General features: G+C 50.9%; 1 protein-coding gene across 4 annotated transcripts; it reads right to left on the reverse strand.

The window, feature by feature from the left end:
* Positions 1-3,583: 3,583 nt before the first annotated feature.
* TSKU (tsukushi, small leucine rich proteoglycan) lies at positions 3,584-22,289 on the reverse strand. 4 transcript variants are annotated; one of them, XM_086743106.1, is made up of 3 exons: positions 22,091-22,289; positions 19,521-19,607; positions 3,584-6,964 (listed from the first exon to the last, which is right to left on the reverse strand). In XM_086743106.1, the coding sequence occupies exon 3, from the start codon at positions 6,955-6,957 to the stop codon at positions 5,899-5,901; it is 1,059 nt and encodes a 352-aa protein (XP_086599232.1). In that variant the 5' UTR covers positions 6,958-6,964; positions 19,521-19,607; positions 22,091-22,289; the 3' UTR covers positions 3,584-5,898. The 4 variants fall into 4 exon arrangements, with proteins under 4 accessions (XP_086599232.1, XP_086599242.1, XP_086599260.1 ...); XM_086743116.1 differs by having other exon boundaries at positions 21,784-22,289; XM_086743134.1 differs by lacking the exon at positions 22,091-22,289 and adding an exon at positions 21,368-21,678.
* Positions 22,290-24,781: the final 2,492 nt, after the last annotated feature.

The raw sequence follows: 24,781 nt of genomic DNA on the forward strand, positions 1-24,781 counted from the left end.
CTGATGATGCAGAGTTTATCCTTCAGGACATTTTCTAATCTAATAATCCAATTTACATTTATCGTCATAGCAGCCCAGCCAGGGCCATGTTCTACGTTATAAGCAGGAAAGATGCTCAGAGGTACTCCACAGCCTTCAGCCCACCTGTTTTGAACCTAAAATGGATGCAGACATCGCTCACAGAGTCCAGATACTATTGTGAAGAGGGACTCGTAGTGATCGTTGGGCAGGGCACCGTGCTCTTCTTGCTGTGCGTTTCTGCTGGTGGCTGTGTGACTACCTGGTGAGTTGGTTCAGCTCACTGATATGTCTGAAAACTTTTATTTTTTTTTTTTTTTTGATACAGTGAAGGGCTGCACAAATGCTGGCTTTGATGTATTGAAGAGGAAGGTCAGGACAACCTCCCTCTGCTGCCCTGCAGGCACAGGATGACTTAAACCAGCCGTGAAGACACACTTTGGAAAAGTTGTCATTCATGTGCCCAAGCCCACCTAGGAATTCCAGCATGGAAGAAGGGCTTGAATCTAGTTTCTGGGTGAGCGACCCATAACCCGTAACCCTTCCTTGGTCCTCTGTGGGCTGAGACCCCACCACGTGCTGCCAGGATGGCAATGTTATGTGCCTCCACAAGCCCCCTAGGCATCTCTAGACCATTCCTTTACCTGCAATCTCCTCCAAAATCAAGGGGCAGCTTGATCCCACTGAAACGCATCTTCACGCACTGCTTAGCAGCATGCCACCACCACCATGGTAAAAAATCCACCATCTCTAACGTGCCGGGCTCCTGTCAAAAGGGGCTCCAGGAGGAAGAAGCCATGTGTTTCCTTTAACCTACAATAAAGCGAAGCAGTTCAAAGAGAAGGAAAAAGAGGTTAACGATCTCTTTGAAATGTAGGTTCAAATTCCCAGCACGGCCCCAGTCAATTACCAGCAAGTGCCCTGACATATCCACCGCTAATGAGGAAGAGGAGGGGGGCACATGGTGCAGAGGTCCAGACGGGCAGTGGCGGGGGTTAAAGGACATCACCACGGTGGGTTTCTTCAGGCTGAGTCATCCCTGGGGTGGAGGCTGGACCACTGGAGGGGATGGAGCTGGGCAGAGTGGCAGCACATCCCCCTGCCCAAACCCTCTTGCAGCTGGCAGGGTGGTTTTTGAAGGATGCACAGCGGGCTGCTGCTTTCTCCGGGGCAGAATGAACCACTTTTATTTTAATTCCATTAATGAAAGGCAGTGCAGGGGTGGGGATGGGGCCGTTTTTGTTCTGCCGCTGAGGGACGCGTGCACACAGGCATACAAATGCTAGGAGACAAAGAAAGACTGTGATCGAGGGCCGGTGCTCCGACTCCTTGCTTATTGCAGCAGAGGATTTATCTGATGGCCTAGTTTCAGCTCCAGTTTTCCACCTTTTAATCAGATTCCCAGATCCGCTCGTCCACTCAAAACAGGAAGGAACAGGATGTCTCTGGAGTGATGGGGCAGGAATAATGCCACGGCGCTGCCTCTAGAAACGTGCGTGGGGCAGAGGGTTATCACTGCCCTGAAGCTTTCCCAGGAGACAGATCCTGAGGCAGCCGGAAAGATTATGCTCAGCCATGCAGAATTATTGTCTGGCATGGCAAGGGTGTATCCGCGCTTTCCAGCCTGACCAAGCCAGGGTGTGTGGAAATAAAAACCTCCTGCAGAACGGAAAATGTAGAGTGGGGCAGCTATTTTTAAAAGGGATGGCACCTACTGCTGCGATGAAGTCAGACACATAATCAGTCAGTGAAGGACTTCTGTAGGCTGACAGCTGACAGCCAGGAGAAACATCTCCAGCAGACTGGCGAGAAGAAAATGGGAGCTTTTGGGTACCAACAGGTCCATCTTGTCAAATAAAGAAAAGAAGGTTGGCCTATGCTGCCCTGGGTATAAGGCGGATGGGGGGAGGCAATCCTCAGTGTCTTTCCCAACGTGCTGGAAAGAGGGGGAGATGCTGATAACCCTCCAGGAGACAGAGTCCTGCAAGCAAACGCCAACTCAGCCACTTCTTCCCCCACCCTAGCCCAGCCTATCCTCATTGCCCAGCCTCTGCTGAGGTTTTCCTGCTTCTAAAAATATTCAGCCTCTAATTAAAACGCCCATCTTGCTTGCCAGGGCAAACGTATCCGGCCACAGAGCTGAGCTGGTCCTGGAGGACAGGCAGAGCTTGCAGCTAACCAGCCTGGCTGGTTTTCCTGGCTTGGGTGGCTGAGGTGATGTCTGACACCAAGGTTTAGTCCATCACGCCGTCTTATCAAGCTGACAGCAGCTTTAGGAAGCTGGCACGAGGACCTCCTCAATTTTTCCCAAGCCTGAAGCCACTGTGTGCCTGGGAGGGACAAGGTCCAGCACGGTGCTGGAGCATCTTATAAGCAGGGCATTCACATGGAAGTAGGAGAAGTCAGCTTCAGACCTGTTGGTCCCTGGGCAGTGGCCATCCTCTGTCAGACTGGGACAGCAGGATGCTTTCCACTGCTCTGGCTGAGCCTGTTGTCCCAGGACAGGAGAGATCCCATCCAGAAGGAGCCCCAGAAGGAGAGTGGTGGTGTAGCCTAATGTCCACAGCACGCAGTGGTGGACACCAGAGGAGCAATCATCTCTGAAGGTTGGTGATGGGTTTTCCTCCACAGTCCGTAATAGTGCTGGGAGCAGAATCTGGCCTCTCCTAGAGATATCTACTCCCAGGTTACGGTCTGACCAAACCTTGCAGTCCTGGAGGACAGGGTAGTTTGGACAGGATAGAGATTCAACATCCTCTTCCAGGCAGCCTGCAGCTCTGCCTGCCTGGATGGAAGATGGAGTTGTTCCTTCATGGTTGGGAGCGCTGGGAACGCCGCAGCTTCCCGGAGGTGATTTCCTCGCTGGAACTCTGCTTGCATCACTTTTATACACAGCACTGAGAAGTGCTTAAAATTAAATTGGCTATTTAAGAGCAGGCAAAGCCCTCCTGAGATGTTTCTATTTATTCTTTAATTGCAATGGCTCTGCATGCTCTTCACCCCCTACGCAGCAGCCCCCGCTCCTCGGAGAGCAGTACTGAGGCTGGACCACGTGTATCTCACCGCTGAAAGCTCTGTGGTCTGGCAGCGTGCGGCTTTCTGTGCCGCGGCATCGCTCCTGCGCCCATGCGCTTCCTCCCAACACCCGTGGTCTTGTGAAATAGCTCATGGGCTGTCCCTGCATCACCCACTCCGCAAATTCAGCCTTGCAACCCTAGCAGACTGCGTCCCAGGTTGGCCAAACCTGGGAAGACATCACCCCAAGATCGCTGACAAGCGTTGGAGCAGATCCTGGAGCAGGAAATTTGCTCCAGAATCTCTTGTGCTGCTGCAATGCCACGTGTCTGTAATTTCCTTTGAGTCAGCCAGCAAAGCTCTCGAGCCTTTCTGCCAATGAGGAGCACAGCGAGCCAAACACAGAGGGACAAATCCTGCCCCCGGTTTGGACACTGAACACTTGTGAGGTTGGTGGGGCTGAACAGAGCACGGAGAGAAGTCGTTTTGCACTTCGGACCCAGCGACGGCTGCTGCCCTCCCAGCACTAAGGCAATAAATCCAGGGGATCTGGGTTTATTCTTCTCCAGATCACTTTATTGTATTGTGAGCAATCACAAAGCCTTACAATGCTGCAGAGGTTCTTTAAAAAAAAAAAAAAACCAACAAAAAAAGCAAACTAACACAGCGACGGTTTTTGCCAGCTTTTGCTAAGACTCGTTTAGCTAGCAGCTAGTGTGAGATTACACGAGGAAATCTTGCAGTCTTCAATTGGATTGTCACATTGGGTTTTAAACTTACCACAGTGGCGCAAAGACAGTAACGGTGACAGGATGTCATCCCTGGAACATTTCATCTACATACAGATTTACAAAATTAAACAACTTTTTTTTTTTTAAAATTACATTTTCTGCCAGCAGAAAAGAATTCTCTTAAAAAGGCAAGATCCACTAAAAACCACCTCCTCCCTGCCAAAACGCCCCCATCTTGTGCTGCAGTTGGTTGCTGTTCCCTCCAGACCCCCTCCCCATTGCCTTTTTAAGAAAATCGATGTTTCTTGCGACTGTGAAGGGTGGTCGAGCATTGCAAAGGCTCAGTAGAAGGGGAAAACCCCCAGCACTGAAATAAAGGGTTAAATCCCTCCTGAAGATCCACAATTGGATGAAACTGTGAGAGAAGGATTTCACTGTCCAAAGTGAGGTGTTGACTCTGGCTTTTATGGGCTCAGGTTTCAACCATCGCTGGAGACAGTTGCTCTGGGCAATAGAGCTTTCATTTGCAAAGATCTTTGGGAGCGTGAGGATGAAGCCCAAGCTCCTCCCAACACTCCCAAGAAGGGTTGTGAGATGGGTTTGTATCTGCATCACCTTAGCATGGACCTCCCTTACCCACCTTCAAACACTGAAGGTTGCCCTAATGCAAAGTTGGGTTTAGAGACCAAGCTCCAGAACAACCCGAGCAGGACCTCCCATCCACAACATCCCTTCCCATCCCCAGGACAGAGCTGTGCCAGATGTGGACCAGACACCTCCACTGCAGGCGTTTGTGTAAGCAAGCTGAAGGCTTCACACATGGACTGAGTCGTGCTGTGCTGCCTTCCTCAACTTTCTCCCAGCTTAGAGAAGAAGAGGGACGAGACGGGGCTCCCCTTTGCTTTGCCAGCATTTCAGCAATGGAGGAAAAAATGAGTAAATCTCTGAGGACCAGGCTTTTTATCAGATTTCAGTTGGCAGCCAAGGAGCTGTGTGAGAGAAAGAAAAGCCACAACTCTGGAAAAAAAAAAAAAACCACCAAGATCTTTCCCCTGATAGGCAAAGTGCTCCAGGGTTGACGGCATCAGTGTTAATTCTTCCCCTGGCATGTTCTGGAGAGCGTTTCAGCGCTGGAAATTGCCTTACATGAGCCCAGCTGAGTTGCACACGTGTTCGGATGGGGGACATCAGCACGGAAACATCTTACTCTCACGTCCTCTGGGTCTGCATCTGGGTTTGATAAGGTCGTCAAGACAAGAATCACTGTCAAGGTTTTCTTCCAAGCTTCCCCAGAAAGGGAGAAAGGATTTATTTATTATTTATTAGTTAATTTGCTTAATCGGAGGCTGGTTCCTGGGTGAGATGCGGCTGTTGGCAGACCCCTCTGCTTCCCTTGCTCTGCTGCACATCATCTCTCAGCAATAGCTCGTTAAGGTTAGAAAGGCGGGAGGTTGCCAAGGTTGGACCTGAAGTGATTTTGCCATGAAAAGGATCGAGATGGGAAAACAGGGAAAAAATTGTGGGAAAAGTTCTCGACTTACTCGATGTTCATTGCACACCTATGCAAATATCATGTAAAAAGCAGCACATTAAGAGCACCTTGTGTTCAGGTTTGTCCGGAAATGTTTCTTCAAGACTGAAAGTGCATGACAGGGAACAGGGTGCTGCTAATGAAGGCAACATCCAGAAGGCACTTCTTGGGGAGCAATAATTAAAGAAATGATGATGCACTGGTTTGTAAGCAAGCAGCTACAGAGTCAGTACATTTTGGTGTGTGCTCTGGAGACACGTAGCTTTGCTCCTACAAACGTGTCCGGGGCACGAAGGTTTGCTCCAGACCTTCTGCCCTGGGACCCGCAGAGCAGCTTGGTCCCCGTTGTCCAGCATCACCACTCTTGAGCTGACGGGCTGCGTGCAGGGCCTCAATGCACTGGGCAAAATCTGGAGCCTGCAGATGGTGTGGGCCGGGATTGGAGAGTTTATAAAATCCACAAACAATCAAGTATTGGCATATACAAATATATAAATTATTGACAGTTTTACAAAAGGCACACTGCAAGCCATCTCAGTCCGACACCTGTACAAATCCCACAGCCCTCCACCCTCCCTTCCCCACCCCTTCTCCCAGCTTTCATCACAAAACGTAAGGCGCTGCTGCTACGGACCCATGGCTGTCGTGGCAGCTGAGGACCTCTTTTTTGGTCAGCCCAATTTGTCGGTGGTACTGTCCTTCTTTGATGGTCTTAAGACACTGTATGTTCTTCCCCAAGGTGATGCTTTTGATGGAAGGCAGATATTTCAGCACAGTCTTTGGCAAGGAGGACATTCCTGTCCCAGAGAGATTGAGCTCCTGTAGGGAGTTCAGACCAAAAATAACTTCAGCAGTCAGTGACTTCAGGTTGGGATTGCTGGATAAATCCAGAACTTGGAGGGCCGGTAATTCCTTGAAGCTATAAGGAGATAACTCTCCAAAGCCACGTAGGCCGCTGAGGGATAAATGAATCAAATCTTTCAGCCCCGTGAAGTCTCCTTTCTCAATCTTGACTAGAGGGTTCCCATCAAGATTTAAGTATCGGAGAGGAATCCCTTGAAGGTTTGGCACCGACGTTAGCCTGTTTCCAGAAAGATTTAAGTTCTGGATGTTGGGGATGCTCTTTTCACGGTGCCTTGTAATTGTGCTGAGCATGTTATTGGATAGATCCACATTCAGGGGTTTTCCTTGACCTTTTGAAGCAAAAATATCCATTGCTATGTCCAAAAGCTTGTTATTGCTCAAATCTATGTCTCCCAGAGGAGAACTGGAGAAACAGTCCTCCGGAAGGACTTCCAGAGAGTTATGACTCAAATCCAAGGACTCCAGGTACCGAAGCCTGGAGAAGGTCGTGGAGGAAATCTTGGCAATTTTATTGTAGCTCAGGTCAAGGCTCACCAAAGTGGTGTACCCAGGGCCAGTAAGCATTGATTCATTGATTGTTTCCAGTTTGTTTGATGATAGATCCAAGTAGGAGGTATCCAGAGGGATTGGGACAGGAACAATGTGGGAGCCTATTCCACTGCAGTCCACCTTGGTCAAGCTAAAGCTGTCAAAGAGACCAAAACTTTCCACTTCACAGTGGCAGCCGGGGAAGCAGGTTTTGGTGGTACCAAAGCAAGGAAGGAGAAGCAGCAAATTGAACCAGGCTAGGAACTGCATTGTTGACCTGGAAAACAAGACGATAAGAAAATAGATTTAATTGTCGTAGTAATTACTTTACTGAAGATGTGTAACAGCTTGAGTTGTGCAGTCTTCTCCTCTGTCTTTCCAAAGGAATACATTCGGTATACCCTTGGATAGCACTGATGTCCCAAACACTTTGTCTCTCATGTTGTGAACACTACTGGGAAATTAATAGGGAAAAAAAAAAATTGGGTCAATGGTCTTTACAGATATAACCAAGTTAAGACACAACTGGAAATCAGTTGTATGAACAGTAGGCTGCCTTAAAGCAAGATCTACATGACATACACCCCTTCGACTGGACCGTGCATGAGGCTAAATGACAGCTCAGAGTCATTATACAGCCTGGCAAACTTCAGCTCACACGGATCTTCATGTCAGGGCATCCATGTGAGATTCGGGAGTACCGAGTTCAAGACCCTGTATTGACAGGTTGGAGAAATCATTAGGCCGTGCACTCAGTGGGAGCCTTAGGAATCCAAAATCCTTATCAGGGAAGGAAAAAACAAAGCTTGGTTCAAATTTCCTATAGGTGACAGAGAGCATCATCAGACCATCCTCCAGGATGAACAGCTTGAAAGGCCAGCTGCCTACTGCCCAGGTGGACAGCCTGTCTCCCTTGCTTAGACTTCAGTTGCAAATTTAGACACTTTTAGGTAGGCAGAATCATAGCTTTATATCAGGTGGCTAAAACTAGCCCTCCTCAGGCTACTGGCAGGCAGGACAGGCAACGGCCCCTTGGCTCCTTGCCTGCTGGAGCAGAGGAACCAAGGACTGCTCTGTCTAACCCAGACTCTGCTGTGGTGGTCCCAGCCTCCCGCAAAGGCATCAAGTAGAGAGCACCAATTTGTTTCACAGAGAGCCTCTGGGGAGTCTTTGCCAATTACGTTAAGTATTCTCTCTGATCAATGATGCCAGCAAGCAAAACCGCTCCTCTGGTTTTGATCCTCCTCCAGCTGAGACATTTCTGTCCTCCCATCGTTGCAGCCAAGGGAGGAAGAGAGCTCATCTGCACCTCAACGGCCTTGCTATCTTTTAGATTGCATCCTAACAGCTCCTCTGCACAACTGTGGGCAACAGCAGCTGTCTGATTTCAAGAATCAGCCAGTAAAGCTTTAGCTCTGCATCTCCGGAGAGGGTAGACTGGAGGGTAGACTGCAGATCAGCAGGGTGTTCGTTCCCATTGCAGTCATGAGTGACATGGCTCCTCGTGCCTTACAAACTAAGTCTCTGGGAGGCCAGCAACAAAACCTCCCACCAAACCAGGCAAGAAGATCCATCAGCACCGCTCTTCGGCTGCTCTGCTGGTGATAAAAAGAAGCTCATGTGCCAAGCACTCATTTAGTCAAAAAAAAAAAAAACAAAATCCCCTTTAAACATGTGTTCCCATCCACACCTCAGGCCCCCTGGTCTCTATTCTCACCTTTCCCACCGCTGTTTAAAAGCTCTTTATTGACTTCCTTGCAGCATCATCTTTCCCACACAGCCTTTGATCTGGCTGAGGCGCCTTCCCCACAGCCCTTGCACCTTCCCAGGACCGTTTCCTAGAAGTTCCTGCTTCCTTTCATCTTCCCTCACCCACCCCTTGGCAGCAGCATCTCTCCCTCTCCAGCATGGTCTTCCTGGCCCTGCACTCTTTCCCAGGAGACCAGCTGGGGACTACTTGCCAATGTGCAAAAGAAGTGCAAAGGGGAAAAAAAAACATTGCAAAAATATTGTCCTGATCACTGATATGACTTGTCTGGCAGTAACTCCCAGATCTCTTGCAAATAGAGAGCAGAGGGTTGGGACTCTGGCCAAAGTGCTGGCAACCAAAGCATCGCTAAAGGCCAACACGCGATCCTCTGGGGTCCATTATTCTATAGAAACAACAGAAAAGCAGTAAGACGAGCCCTAGTCCCAGCCCATCGCAACTGTTTCTTGAGAAAACACATATGTGTGCAGAGGGGATGCAGCGGGTACGGCTCCTTTCTGCAGACACGTTTCCAGATATCCCTTTCCTCATGACATCAAGGCTGATCCCCTCTGGTTTTGTGCAGACAGACCATAGCTTGCTCCCTTCTGCAGCCCCTCCTAAACCAAACACTACTTTTTTTTTTTTTTTTTTCTTTTCATGAAGCTGCACTGAAAGGTTTTATTACCGGGGGAAATTACAGCAGTGGGGAGCTCTTTGGAAACTAAAAGAGCAAAACCTCAAATGTTAAATGTCTCACGTACAGGGCAGTGTCTGCACTAGTGTCAGCTCAGTCTACTGGCATTTCTTCTCCCATATCTCACCCAGAGGCTATTCCCACTTAATGTCTCAATGGGGAAAGTGTCTCCTAACTTCTCCTTCAAAAGCTCAGCTCAGTTCCTCAAAACATCCTGTTGGCTCTGTGGGGAGCTGGATCAGACCCCAGCAGGTCCAAAGATGCATCAGTGTGAGACTTGGCCTTCTGAGCTCTGCTAAGATCTTCACGGGCCTCTGCTGGGCCACCTGAAGAAAAGCAAGAGGGCAGTCTCCAAAGTCCTAGGTTAACTGGGAACAGACTTTTTAACAGAGCCTGCAGTGATAAGACAAAGGGTGATGGTTTTAAACTAAAAGAGGGTAGATTCAGACTAGATAGAGGGAAGACATTTTTTACAATGAAGGTGGTGGAACACTGGCCCAATTTGCCAGAGAGGTGGTGGATGCCCCATCCCTGGAAACATTCCAGGCCAGGTTGGCCGGGGCTGTGAGCAACCTGATCTGGTTGGAGATGTCCCTGCTCCTCACAGGGGGGTTGGACTGGATGGGCTTTGAAGGTCCCTTCCCACCCAAACCATTCTATGAGTCTATGAACTGATAGGAGAATGAAAGCCAGTGCTGGGCTTTGATATGTGACTGCTCAAACCCCTTTTGAGATGGGAATTGCCTTCCCAATCAGCCTCAAAAATGATGATCAGAAGTGGGCAGATGTGGTGACTCCCACTGCAACATCCACAGCTCCAGCCGGCAGCCAGGACAAAACATTACGCAGTTGAAATGCAGTACGCGAAGCTCAGCCTGGGTATTTTTGCACAGCATCTATTGCCTCTTCCCTCCTCGCAGCACTGCCCCAAATTCTCCCTTATTGGGCCTGCCATTGCTTTGCAGATGAGATGCTGTCCATTACTACCAGTTAAAAACTCCCTTACAGAGCAGCACGAAGCATTCATAGCCTTACACGCCACTTGGCAAATATCTCTGATAAAAGATAGAAGAAATAAAGGTACTGGTCATCTTCCAGTCCAAGAAAGAGACTCCTGCATTGCCAGATAATCAACAAAGAGCTTAGTCAGGTACAGACACGCTTTATCATCGCATGGAACAATTGATAGCGCTCTTTGAGACGGGGAAAGAAACAACAAGCCGCAGGCACTTACACACAGCGTGCGTTTGAAACCGCATCCAGTTGCCTTTGGATGGCTGCCTACGAGCTGCTCTGTTGATGAAGGCAGGAAGCCAAGGTATCCTCTCATAAAAGGAAGATGAGTTACCCTCCTGCAGCACTGTGGAGATTCGTCTGGAGGAAGCATCACAGACCGGAAACCACTGGCACCATCACCTGAGATGGCGAGGGGAAAGCCATCGGGAGAAAGCATCTCACCTTTGGGGTGGTTCAGCCGTGACTTCTTCATTTCTACAGCTGCTGTGGTGTCAGGAGATCCCAAGGATAAATTTTGGCTATCTGACAGCTCGAGGGGGACTTGTCATACCCACTGATTTGAACAGGAACTGCTGGGGGTGAAGCATCATCCCCGTTTCAGGTGCCAGGAGTGGCCACAGGGCTCTGGTCTTTACATCTCGCTCGTCCTTTCTGCACGGCAAATATCCTGAGACAACCCCAAGGAGACCCAGTGGTGGATAACGGAGCCAAGGTTGGACCAAGCTCCTAGCAGTGTGCTAGCCTTCTCCTCAAATCCCACACCTGTCCCTGCACCTGCAGATACCCTAATGGCTCCCCCCTGCTCTGCTCATCCACTGTACCATTGCGTGGCAGGACCTGGGTGGAAACTTCACATTGAGATATCCCTGCCAAAAATAAATCCCTTAAAATCTGATTTTAAAACTAGACTGCAAAGGAAATCCAGGTCTCAGCTGATGGTCAGGGGGCGGGAGAGAGAAAAGCCTTATTATGGTGGTGTTGCAAATTCACTCTTCTCACTGCACTTGATTTCCTTCTCCTCTTCCTTAAAGACTTTTCTCACTAGTCTTCCCTGATCCACAGCCGAGACTTTGCCACCTTGTTCCCACCCAAGTGAGATGGGCAAACACATCCCAGACCGTTGCTCCTGGTCTCGGGAATGTGGAGATGAAGAGGATGCTACCTAGGCTACCTCCAGTTGCCCTGGCAACCACCAAGCCAGAAATCCCTGTAGCCAAAAATCAAGGACTAATTAAAAAATAACACAAGGGAGAGGTGTTTGAAAGTTCATTGTTTGATGGAGTCAGGAAATGCACTCCCCTCTTCATGCTGCACCCCTCGGCCTCCCCAACTGTGTCATTTGGCAAAGCATCAGCTGAAGTGCAGCTGGAGTTGGGGCTGAAGACCCAAAGTCGCTCAGTGAAGCTTGAGGTACATAAGTAGGAAGTGCAGAAACCCCAGGTTGTCTCTACGGTAGGGTGAAGAGAAAGAAAAGGGGATGAAACCCACCTGAGACCAGATCCATCCCTGGAGACGTCCCGTCTCTCCCTTGGCCATGGCAGAATTGGATGCCCACTCTCCTTGGGCTGCTGCTTCCTACCTCATCCCTGGCTCCATCCTCCAAACTCCAATCCCACCCAGCAACCAGGGGCACCCAGGATGAATCAGTTCAACTCATTCATCCAAAAAAAAAAAACCCTAATCTTCCTTTTCCCCCTTTGGCAGGTCAGTTTTGCACCACACCAGGCTGCCCAGCTGGGTTACCAGGAATGGGACCGATCTTTTCAACAGCAGCCCACAATTAGAGCAGATCATGAATCCCTGTGTGTCTAAGGCGTGGTGGGCTGATCCCAGTAGTTTCCAGGTTTCTTGTTGATGTGCTGCTGGACTAATTCTGGTTTAACAACAAAGAGAGCAGCTTTTAAAAGAAAGAGGCAAAAAAATAAGGGCTGGAGTCTGCCCGTCCTGCACAGAGCTGCTGTTCCACCAAAGGATGCAGGACTTGGATTAGCAACAATATTTCATCAGAAATAAATCTGGAGATTGTCTTCTGTCTCTTGCATCATCCAAAAAAGCAAAAAAGCGAAGTCTTTATAGGAAGACTCACAAGACCTACTTGGCTGCAATCACTAATTGGGGGCAGGGGAAAGGGAAAGCTACTGGAAAGTGAAGCAAGCTGCATAAGATATGAGAGAGGCCATAAATCCATTGCATTAAAAAAAAAAAAAAAGAGATAGTTGGCTCTTTCTGTCTGTAAATACTTGAGAAGCTCTGAGAGGCAGCTGGGATGGCGGCTCCGGAGCACCAGGATGCTCCCAAGTTGCTCCTCCAACAACAAAAGTGCTTCAGAGACCTTTCCCTGCCTCTCCTCCCATTCATTATTCCCTAAAACGAGAACAATTATCCAAAAAAGTGCAGCACTAGTAACAGCTACACTTTTCCAGTGCAGACTGTCCCGGGCTGAGTCCAACTGACGTCGCAGATGCAATCGCAGCCCAGTCTCCATGTCCCGTACGCCAACGTGAGCCGACAGCAAAACTGCCTCAAACCAGCCTACGACCAGAGATTATTAATCCCTTAACTCGCAGGCACACACCCCTCACATGATAAAGAAACTGCTGCTGCTGAGGGGTTTTTTTTTGTTGTTGGTTTTTTTTTTTTGGTGCGAATCCATTGAAAGTAAAGGTCATCCAGGCTTTTGCTCTGCCTGGTTCGGACTGGCTCTTCCCTGCAGGAGGGGTCCCCTTTGAGCTCTGTTTACGCCCTCTGGAAAGCTTATTAAACCAATTAGTGCTTCCTCACAAAGGAGTTTTGGTGTAAACGGGAACAGGGCTTTCTGATCCGTTTGTTATTTTTTTGTTATTTGCAGGTCTGGGTTCACTTTGCAAATACCGGTCCTGGTTTTATACTCGGTGTTTGCGACTTCTTGGATTTCAGGAAAGGAGAGCTAATGAGAATGCAAGAAGTATCGGCTATTGGGGAAATGGCTTTAAACTGGAAGAGGGCAGAGTTAGATCGGATATAAGGAAGAAATTCTTCATGGTGAGGGTGGTGAGGCACTGGCCCAGGTTGCCCAGAGAGGCGGTGGATGCCCCATCCCTGGAAACGTTCAAGGCCAGGTTGGCCGGGGCTCTGAGCAACCTGATCTGGTTGGAGATGTCCCTGCTCCTTGCAGGGGGGTTGGACTGGGTGGCCTTTGAAGGTCCCTTCCAACCCAAACCATTCTATGATTCTAGGATTTAAGTTTGATCTTCCATTCGCTTAGACGGGTTTGGGGGAGTTCAGTGGAGTTACTCTAGATGTCAGTGACAGCAGGATGAGAATTAGTCCCCTGGCTCTTCCAAATTCAGCTTGGTTTCACGGAGCCCTCCATCAGGAGCTGTTGCACAAGTCAATTTTTTGGTGATAAGCTATCACCCTTCACTTCATGCTAATGGTTTCATTAGTGGGAAGTACAAAGCTGATTAGAAAGCAGAGCCATCTCCAATTACCCATCAGGATATAAAGAAAGGGACGTGCAACCCAATCTTCTCCTTCTCCTCACCCTATTTCCCCCACCAAGGCATGGAAGCATTGGGACTGGGAGAACCTCAGCCACTGGGGTTGTATTTAAGGCGGAGCAGGGTGGGTGACGTGATGAGGATGGGTGGGCTTAGGATGGGATTTATCCTCTCTGATGTGCGGGTCCCCAGGGATCACAGGAGGTAGCCAAGACAAGCAGATCCTCAGCCAGTGGTTTGTTTGCTGTGCAGGGAGCTTTGGCCCCACTCAAGTGATTTCAAGAGGGGACAAAACTTCCATAAGTAGAGATGAGATGCTCCTCCCAGATCTGGACAAGAACCATGTTGTTCTGCATCAAGTCTATCTTTTCAAGACCTGAATCTCACCGTAAAAACATGGTATTTGGGGTGTGGACAGCCAGAATGGTCGAGGAAGGAAAAAAACAAGACACCGTTCCTCATTTTCCCCGTATCTCAGTTATCTCCGTTCACTTTTCTCAGCTCCACACATAAAGAAACTGCTGGGCCAAAACTGCAGTGATTAACCAGCATCCCACCGATGCTCTCCATCCTTCAGGGAGATTTTCGTCGGCATTACAGGGGATGGGATAGATCAGATTAGCAAGAGCAAAGCCCAAGTGTTAAGCATCAGGCACATTTCATAACCTCAAGGCCAAAACCAAGCAGCCCCTCAACCCACCACGCGGGCTGCAGAGAAGACATATGGGATTGATCGAGAGGGAACCCATCACCTCCAAACCCTACAGCTTCCCATTATGGGTTTGTTTTCAAACATGTGATGGCCCTTGCTCAGCTGAAACAGCTTCTGCTCTATTTTTCCTTTAAAAAAAAATATATATAAACATCTTCTCTTTATAAAAGAAATGGAGAACTCTCCTAAAATAATCTTTGCTCCAACTGTTAATGTCCCAAATCCCATCTGCTTTGCAAAAGGCCACGGATAATTTATCATTCTAGTGTTTAAACAGCTAACAGTTAATTCCACTTGTGCAATCTCCCCCCCACCAGCATCCCGCATCCCTCGTCCCTCCCAAGGAGGAAACCAAGGTGCGGTGCGGTGCATTTTGGGCTCTGACAAAAGGAAACCCGCGTGGGCAGGTCCGCCAGCCCATACGACGACTTCCAGCTGATTTACATCCACGGGTGAAATACGGACAATTCCTGCTGCCCCGAGAGCTGCCTGCCTCAAAAAGCCACATCATAGAAGCAGGCAGCAGCCCAGCTCCCACGAATTTCACTTCGAGTGGAAAAAAAATCGGTGCTACCTCCAGCATGGGCAAATTAGGAATTAAATCACCACGGCACCAGGGTTTTATACAAAAATCCCCCTTCCCCCCTCAGCCCAGCAAGCTGTCAGGTTAATAGCGGTTTTGTTCGGGGTCGAGGAAATAGTCTCCCGTGGCTTTTCAAAGCAATTTTGCTCGCCAGCCTCACACCGAGCTCTGCTTGTGCCCGGAGGAGGCGTTACCGAAAGGAAATGAAGTTTGCCAAGCCGAGGGGACGTGAGCATCCCGGCCCTACCGTTGCCTCCCGGCTGTGCCAGCTGCAGGAGCACTCCAACTGGGAGCATCACCAGCTGCGCACTGGTTCCCAGCAGCCTGGGATGCATGGGATCAAGTGAGATGCCCACGAGAGATGCAGGAGCTCAGGGCTTTCTTCTCCTCCAGCATCACTCTGGACGTGACCACCCCAAATCCTTTTACTCTTTGCAGAGGAGTTATTTTGGCACAAGTAGGTTTACAAATCTATTCAGCATAGCGAAGGGAGAGGTTTACACTGAGTTTTACACCAGCCCTGATCCATTTTGCTGTAGAGGAACCTGGTGAAGCTCCCAGCAGATCCACCTGCCCCATCCATCATCCTCCAAGCCCAAGGGCTCGCCGTGATGCACAGAGGGAGGCTGCGAGCACCCAGGCTTCACCCAAATCACAGGGAGGATCAAAGCCTCCTTCTTCGGGGCTGCATCCTGCTTTGTAAAAGGCCAATTTAAAATTGATGGGTCACGGCTTCATCTACAACGTCAGGGTTGCACACGCTTCCCCCTCCTCTCTGACCATTCCTGGTGTCAGACGAAGAAAACCCAACAAGCTGACGTGAATTTTTAAAGCATGCAACACCCGAGGCAGGGCCGTATGTCTTAGCTGGTCAATTATTGAAAGCTAAAACGATCCTAGCAAGCTTCTCCTATAGCCTTAGCCCTTGACAACGCTCTCCAACACCTGACCCTCAACCCCAGCCAGTCCCTGTGCTGGCTCCTACTACAATGATACTTTTTCGGAGCGCTCCTGCTCCCAGAGATATGATATAATTCAAGAGGAATGCATTCCGAGACGAACACCATACGCCAGGCCAGCAAGAAACATTAAAAGGTGAAACACGGGGAGAGGAAGCCTCCTGTCCACGCTGGGCACTTCTTGGTTTTGTGTCTTGGTGCATACAACGCTCCACCCCAGGAGAATGCAGGTGGCAAGAACCCACCAGCGGATGTCTGGTCAACAAGGGAAAGGTGTGAGATCTATGGATGTACCCTGCATCGCTGACCTGGTTTGCTTCCAACCACCCCAGTGGGCTGACCTGACCTGCAGAAGAACCATGCTGCATGGATGGATGTGGAGGCGTTCCCCTGGAGAGGACGAGGGAAGGTTTAGGCTGGATATTAGAAAACACTGGGCAGGGGAGGTTTAGTTTGGATATTAGGAAACACCACTGAAAGAGTGGTCAAGCATTGGAACAGGCTGCCCAAGGAAGTGGTAGAGTCACCGTCCCTGGAGGTGTTAAAAAAATATGTAGAGGTGGCACTCCAGGACATGGTTTAGTGGACATGGTGGTGTTGGGTTGACAGTTGGACTTGATGATCTTGGAGGTCTCTTCCAACCTTAAAGATTCTATGATTCTAGGATTCTAGGGAAGGAAGGAAGAGAGAGGAGAGATGGTGCCAGGGGAAGGTGAAACATCCCAAGGTGATACCTCTGTCCTTCCTGATGAGACACAGCTCACCCAGAGCAAACAGCTCATAGCAGCCCCATCATGCTGTATCTCCAAGGGCTTTCCAACTCTTTCTGCTCGAAAGAAGGGTGGCTGCAAATCACTGGCCAAATGCTGCTTCCAACAGCCTGCCTTGGTCACGGTGCTCTGCCTGGCTCCAGCAAGCAAGAGCAACCAGCCGAAATCATGCAAAAAACGAAGGGAAAAGAAATCCTCCCTGGCGGGACTCTGTCTGGGCAACGCCTCCAGCCCTGGCAGAAGGATTTTAAGAGGACCCCATGCGGCTTTGGCTCTTGGAAAGGCAGCAGCTCCCAACCTCCCGTCTCCTAAAAGCCCTGTGGGGCTGCTGGCTTCAATGAGGGGGGACAAAGCGAGGAGGTGACATGAGGCTGGGTGCCCCTCAGCGCTGGCCCAGCAGGCTCAGGGCTTCTTTGTGGGCTTTTTATTTATTTTTGTGGTTGGGGTTTGGGGTTTTTTTTTTCTTTTTTTTTTCATGCACAATAATCTCCAGGCCTCTTTGCCGCCTGTGGCTCCCAGTGTGCAGCTGCAGACCCTCCGCCGAGGAGATAATAAATACAATCCTGGCCGTTATTGTTCCAAACAGCACAGCTGGAGGCTCCTGTCTTGTTCCCCTCCCAGCCTTTCTTCCTAACCTCCTCTAATAATTCTCGCAACATGACGCCGTGAACAATGAACGCCAGCGAAACCGCTCGGTAGAGCATCAGCCGGGGCTTCAGGACAGAGCGCGTGAGACATTCGCTACGCCCAGCGGGTCTCCTGCAAGATTTGGTGAAGGGGGGATTTGAGGAGGGCAAGGGGGTCTGGGTAAAGCTGACAAAGGGTTTAGCAGCAGGGCATCATGCCCACCACGGTTCTCAGCCCAGATGATGCTTCACTGCCCCAGTGATGTGGTGTTGTGGCGTCTCCTCAGCTCTTTGCCTCCCCTCCTTGGCCCAGGATCCGCCAGTCCCTCTTGGCTGGTGGAGAGGTCATTTAAAGTGGGTTGGGAGAGCCACATCCCCAGCAGGACCTGTTTGTCACCGCTGATGTTACCACGAGTCCCTATACACGTGCCTCAGTTTCCCTCCTGATACCTTAAGGATGATTAACCCAAGAGGTGTTCATTCCTATGTGGGGCTACCATCAAATCCCACCAATTTTACTGGGAATGGAACACAAGCCAAGATGTCCCATGGAAAAGCCCCCTGCCAACATCACCACTGCCACAACTGGTCCAGCCAAATGCCACCACTCTCCTCGTGCACCACATCCAGCTCCTGCCTTGCCTGCCATGCCATGGAGATGCCACAAGTCACCCAGGATGTACACAATGATCTTTCTTTACCATTTAACTCTGTATTAAGCCACCTCCTAACCCAACAGGAAAGATGGGGAGAAACTTTTTAGCCTGTTGTGATACGACAAGGGGTAATAGTTTTAAAATAGAGGGAAGCAGATTCAGATTGGACATAAGGAAGAAATTTTTTACCCTGAGGGTGGTGGAGCACTGTCCCAGGTTGCCCAGAGAGGTGGTGGGTGCCCCATCCCTGGAAACATTCCAGGCCAGGTTGGACAGGGCTCACCATGCACTGTGTTGCGAACACAGGAGGTAGGGACATCACCACGGGACATTTGGGGACAGACCAGAAGAGCAATGTGCATGAGACTGGCCAGGTTCAGAGTCACCCTGTGATGCTGAGCTGGAGATCTCTTGCCAGAGGTTGCAACGCCCCGGTCCTAGGTAGAAAGAGGGGCTGCACCTTGGGTGGCAACTGCGCCTCTGCACTGGGATGAATGGGCTTTGGAGGAAGGGTCTCCTCCGTCCTGCTGTGCGAAACTTGGCCTCGCCATGCCCCCTGCTGCAGACATCTCCTTCTCGAGGATGGGAGAAAAACGGGCGATTTTGGGGTCAGGGATGTATCCTATCACTTCAGACATGATGGGGGTGAGGAATCCCGTCTGGTTTGACCCATCTGCCACAGCAGGGCTTTAAGCCTCAGTTTTTCCCGATGACGGTTGTCTTATTCAAAGTCAAAAAAAAAAAATAAGGTCCTTATTTCTCTCCCCACCCCTGGGTTTGAGCTGCCGGGCACGAACGAGTGGAAAGGAGAGGAGTCAGCATCACAAATACAGGGGCAGCAAAAAAGAAGCAGGAGGGGGGGAAAAGGGGAAGGAAAAGAAAACCCACAGATGCCGGCACTCAGATATTACACCCGGCACATGGCCCTCCGCTCAGCTACGAAAAAGATGAAGTGCTTTTTTTTTTTTTTTTTTTTTCCCCAGTTTGCCACTGCTCCAGCAGGCAGATTTCCAGCCTGGTTAATGCAGCTCAGGAATGTCCCGCGCTCCGGCAGCCAGGTCGGTTTAATCTCGCGCAGCGTCTGCAGGCTGGAGGGGGGGGAGGCCGGGGAGATTCTCAGAGCACATATTTCCTGCTCCACTCCAAGAGGGAATGATAAAAACTCCCAGGAAATTAAAAAAAAAAAATAAAAAAATAAAAAAAAAGCAATACGAATGAAAATCTCAAGCTTCCCTGTAATGAACGGCTGAGCCGTGCATACGTTCCCCTTGAGAGGTCCAGGTGCCAAGTTTTAAGACAAGAAACGGCTTGCTCAAGCCAGCCTTTATCTCTTCCAAGCCCTCAACATCTCGGAAGTTTCTTCTGATAGCCTGCCAGGCGGCCAGCACGGAGGCTACCGGGGGGTGCCGGGGGTCAGGAGGGCTTCCGGACAAGGATGCCTTGTCTTATCCCACCCCCTGCTTCTCCCCAGCTGACAAGTGAGGAGGAGGAGGGAGAAGAGACTAAAAGAGGAGAAAAAACTAAAAAAAAAAAAAAGCACTTAGGGATGGAGGGAAAACTCTAAACCTCCAGAAGATGGTGCCTCACCTTTTTTTCCCAGCTGTCTTGCGCAGGGGTGGCACACGCCGCTGTTCAGTGTGGGGCTGGGGGAGCACAGGATGCTTTTTCCTATATCTAAAATAAAAAAAAAAAAAAGATTTTTGCATGTTTTTTTTTGTTTGTTTTACAGCTCTTTTCACCCAATTTCCTGCCACCCATTCAGTGCTGTTTTATTCCTTGCACTCAATCTTAAAGAGCAGGGGTGCAGGAGACCCTCACCCTGACCCTGCAGCCTTCCCTGCCAGTCCACCTCACCGTCGGAAATTAATGTCCCCTGGGATGTCCCTCACGTCCTTATTCCCTCCGGGCATTTTTTAATTGCTCCCCTCTGCCTCTGCCAGCAGCTGCTCAAATTCATTCACAAGCCGGCAGCACCTCGCCCGCTCCAGGATGATGCAAAAAAACCATCTGGGTGCTGCCACCCAACCTTTTCCCCGCCCCGGTCCTGAGCATCGCTCGCTCCCGCGCACCCACTGCTGCTGGAGTGGGACCCCGCGTCGGAGTGGGGGCGGTGATGGGTCAGGGCCTCACCCACGCACGAGCAAACGCCTCGCGTGTCCTCTCCGGGACTGGCTCCCAGGGGTCACGGAGGGACACCAGCCATGCCCTGTGCCAGCGCGACGGCAGACGCCAACCCGCTTCTCGCCTTCGTTGCCGGCCAAGTTCAGACTGCAAATTCTCCCGGGGACGCACGAGGCTCCCTCCGATCCTTTCAGCATCCAACACATCCATCCATCCTTATTCCCGGAGAGATCGGCGAGGCGTTGGTCTAACCCTGCCTTCCCCCTGTGCCTCTTCTGGGTTATTTGCTCTGCTCTCACCGCTGCGATGAAGCCCTGCGCGCTGGCGGGCGAGCTTTGGAGCGGCGATCAATGCAATATTTCAGCGCAACGCCAGCGATCGGCACCGGCTGCTCTCTGCAGAGCAATGGCACAGTGTCCGCCCAGACAAGTTTCCTACTGTAACTTCAGTGAATGCGGTTATTCAGGCTCACGGCAGCTGATTTCTCAGGGCAGACAACCGGGGAAATCTTTTCGACTCCAGGAGAACTGGAGGCTCCCTGCCCGGCCGCCGCGCTCTCGTAACGCCTGTGCTCCGATGCTTTCGCCGCCACCGAGTTGCGTTGGCTAACGGCGATGGCGAGCGTCGCTGAACGGAGGCGATGCCGCTTCCCCGCGACCCTGAGCCACCAGCTCCATCCTCCCCAAACCGCAGGCAGAGGGGTGAAGCTGACGGACCCTTTTGTTTCCAGAGGGCTGGCACGTGTTGTGGTTGGCTGGGCTAATAAATGTGCGGCGGTCTGCGCCTTTTAATGACTGCAGCATTAATAACAAGTTTCCATGGAGCTGCGTAAAAGTTTACAGGGTGTGTGCATTATCAGGGGAACCCCGTGCTTTCTGACCTCCTGCTTCAAAAGTCACAATCGACACCTTTTTTTTTTCCCTCGCTTTTCTCCCTCGCTTTTCTTTTCCCTTGCTTTTTTCCCCCCTTGCTTTTTTTTCCTCGCTTTTCCTTTTTTTTTTCCTTGCTTTTTTTTGCGGTTTTTTTGTTGTTGTTAGTTTTCTTGGGTTTTTTGTTTTTTGTTTTTTTTTTTTCAATAAGAGAACAAATAAAACCTGGTTTGCTTCTTCTCCTTTCCCAACTCCCCCCCCCCCCGCCCCAAACCCAAACACACCTTCCCCTCCAGCTTAATCCACTTACGGGCATGGGAAATTCCCAAATTCCCAAGCAGGGAGCTTTGCCTTACCCTTATCTCTGCAACCCCCTCCTCCACTTTCCAGCCTCTTCACCCCATCGTTTCCCCCCCCTCCTCATCTTCTCCTTTCCCCCTTTACCTCGGATCAGCTGCAAACCCCTGCGAGCCTCCCAACACCAGAACCCCACTTAAAAAAAAAAAAAAAAAAAAAATCCCTCTCTCCTCTTCCCAATCGCCTTGCTGGGAGGGAAAGGCGGGGGGCGGGGGGGGGGGAGACAGGGAGCCCAGTGTGGAATCAAAGCCCCCGGAGCGGGCGGGGAGGCGGTGCGGAGGCTCCAGCTGCAGCCGTGGCGATCCCGAGCGCTCTGCCACAACCCACCATTGCTCGGGGAGGGGGAGAAGGAGAAAGAGATCCCAGCTGGAAAGGTTTCATCCCGCTCCGGTTGCAGCTCGCCGGGGAGAAAAGAGCTGGGCTTGGGGTTCGTACCCCCCTCCCCCCAAAAAAAAAATTCCCCCCCCCTTCGGAAAGCAAAAGGTGGGGAAAAAGTACTTTACCTCCACGCGAGACCTCTGTCCTCCTCCCCACCCCGCGTGTTTTACAGCCGATGTCCCCCCGCCGCCGGCCGCTGAGCCCCGCCGCGAGGCAAACTCATCACACCGAAAAAAGTTTCCGCACTCGGAGGTTTGGGGGGGGGGGGGGGGTGTCTCCCTAGCAGACACCCCCAGGGCTGGCCCTGCGCATCCACCCCTAGCTCCCCGGGGGAGGTGGCAGGGAGGGCTCAGTCCTCCCCAAAAATGAGAGATTGCGGGGTGGGGGTGCAACACCCGGGGAAGGGGATGGGGGAGGCAGGGGGGCACTCACCGGGGTCGGTTCCCACGGCGAGGCGGCCACGGGGAGCCGGCAGCAGCAAGGCTGGGGGCCGGGTGTCCCCTTCTTCCCTCCTCCTTTTTTCTCCTCCTCCTCGTCTTTCTCCTCCTCCTCCTTCTCCTCCTCCTCCTCCTCGTCCAAGGCGTGCAGCTGGCCGGGCAAGCGGGGCTGTCCCCTTCCCCGCAGGAGGAGGGAGGAGGGAGCTCAACAGATGGCTGCACACAAGGGAACATCTGGGAGGAGGAGGAGGAGGAGGGAGGAGGAGGAAGGAGGCAGGACTTACACTCGGCTGTGCCACTCCTGAGCTGCCAGACCCCCCTTACTGGGGGGGAAAAAAGGAGGGGGGATGTCAAGCCAGCTTTGCACACACACATCCCCTTCTCCTTTCTGCACCACCCTGGGTAACGCAGGTTTTTGGGGGGGGGACTTGGGCTGCGCGTGGTGGTTTGGGGTGCAGTGCTCCCGGTTCGGCACCCAGACCCACCACCAGCAGCTGGAGCTAATAAATGATGATAGAATCATGGAATCATGGAATGGTTTGGGTGGGAAGGGACCTTTAAAGACCATCCAGTCCAACCCCACTGCAAGGAGCTGGGACATCTTCAACCCCTGAAATAGAGTAAAACAACCAGAAGAAAAATAAAAAAAAAAAAAGCAGGTGGTAGTCCACAGTGTGGGGAACAGAGAGGCTGGACCCCATCGTTGTAGGATGGGCAGTGTCTGGGGCTTCACCAAGGAGAATGCAAAGGAATAACCCCGCATCAGGGTTTCATGATTATTTGGCCCAGTGGTGGCTCCAGTCCTGATGCTGGTATTGGAGAAAAAAAAAAAAAAAAAAATCAAATGCCTAATTAGTGTCAGGGTGCTGGGAGACCATTTGGACAAGGGAAAAGGGACCTCAAGGGTCCGTGAGTCACAGGGGACTCATCCCACGTCGCACCCCTCATGCTAGCCACGGCCAGTGGCCTGTGATGGGCCCCTGCCAGATTTGCCCATTTTAAAAAAAGTTTAGGTTCAGAAGGCACAACCAAGCTCCCTGTGTTTATTTCCAGTGTCGCTGGTGCTTTGAAACAATGCCGCATCCAAAGTTTGCTCAGACGGTTACCCGCCTCTCGGCAAGCGCGTTGCTGAGATTTGCGTTTAGCATCTCTTTGCGATGGAAAAGCGGTGAAAAGGCAATTTTTCCGTCTGCTCGGCTGCTTTTTCCGAGCGCGTAAAGCCCGTCACCCCCCAATCTGCCTGAAGATTTGGAGGGTGACCCCCCCCGCCAGCAAACACAGCTCTGGTCAGGGCGGCTGGGGCTCGAGGCAGGAGATACCAGAAGCATCAGGAGGAGATTGTGGTGGTTCCTCTCCACATTTCCAAGGTTGTGTGCTCGCTCCATGCCCGTGTATCCAGATCTGCTTTGTAGGAATCGCCTCAGACTCTGAGGGCTCTGCCGAAGAGAGGACGAGCAGCTCCGGGGAACCAGACAGAGGAAACCTGTGCTCAGGACTCAGCTGAGCCGCATGCTTTGGGGGAAAACCCTGGGAAAACCCCATCATTGTGATTTTTTCTATGTAAAGATGGCTCCAGACAGAGCGGTCTGCTGCAAGCATCCGTTCACCCAGGTCTTTGCACTGCTCATTTTTATAGGGGAAGTTGCTAAGCCGAAAGCTTTTGTTTGATTTTCCATTTCATTCGGTTTTTCCGTGCCTCGTGTTAGGCCCTTGCCGTGTCAAAGTTGGCCTTGGTAAAGCAAAACGCCAGTTTGAAGCTGGAGGAATCGGGAATTAAACTCTGTGGCAGAGATAAAGTCCAGTGGTCAGCACTGCCCTGTCTGGTGATCTGAAAAGAAGGACTGAAAAACATGAACCTGGCTTAAAACCTCTGAGTTTTGCTAAAGAAAGATCTCTACGTTTTGTTTTCTTTATTTGAAGCCTAAAAGGAGCACATTTTGCAATAGCTGCTCCTAGACGGACATGGGAAAACTGTATATTCAGAAATTTTGTTGCTGAGATGAAAAAATAGTCAACTGACAGGTGTTCTGGCTTGAATCTGTAATTCTAAGAGAGATTTTAATAAAATTTCCCCAGTTTGAAGGAGTTGGCCAAAATGATACCAGGGAGACGCCTGACAGTTTAATTCTGGGTGATCTGGGGACAGGGGTTAGCCCTGGTGTGATGCTAACACAGAATTATTCCTGGTGTGTGTCTGTAGAATCACAGAATCACTGAACGGTTTGGGTTGGAAGGGACCTTCAAAGGCCATCCAGTCCAACCCCCCTGCCAGGAGCAGGGACATCTCCAACCAGATCAGGTTGCTCAGAGCCCCGGCCAACCTGGCCTGGGATGTTTCCAGGGATGGGGCATCCACCGCCTCTCTGGGCAACGTGGGCCAGTGTTCCACCCACCTCAGTGTAAAACATTTCTTCCTTATGTCCAGTCTGAATCTACCTCCTTGTAGTTTAAAGCCATTACCTCTCATCCTATCACAACAGGCCCTCCTAAAGAGTTCCTCCCCATCTTTCTTATCAGCCCTGTTTAAGTATCAAAAGGCTGCGATAAGGTCTCTGCTTCTTAACTCCTTCAACCCTCTGCCACTGAAACCTGCATTTCTGCTGGAAGTGGAGTGTCCTCCTGGTGCTCAGCCCATGCCCTGCAGCGTTGGATGACAAAGTGATGCCTTGTGCTGCCGTGGTCCACA

This window comes from Chlamydotis macqueenii, chromosome 1 (assembly GCF_036417535.1).
Source record: "Chlamydotis macqueenii isolate bChlMac1 chromosome 1, bChlMac1.mat, whole genome shotgun sequence".
Taxonomy (NCBI): domain Eukaryota; kingdom Metazoa; phylum Chordata; class Aves; order Otidiformes; family Otididae; genus Chlamydotis; species Chlamydotis macqueenii.

Bases quoted from the DNA above. Each gene is read 5' to 3' on its own strand.
- TSKU (XM_086743106.1), bottom strand. From the start codon at position 6,957: ATGCAGTTCCTAGCCTGGTTCAATTTGCTGCTTCTCCTTCCTTGCTTT.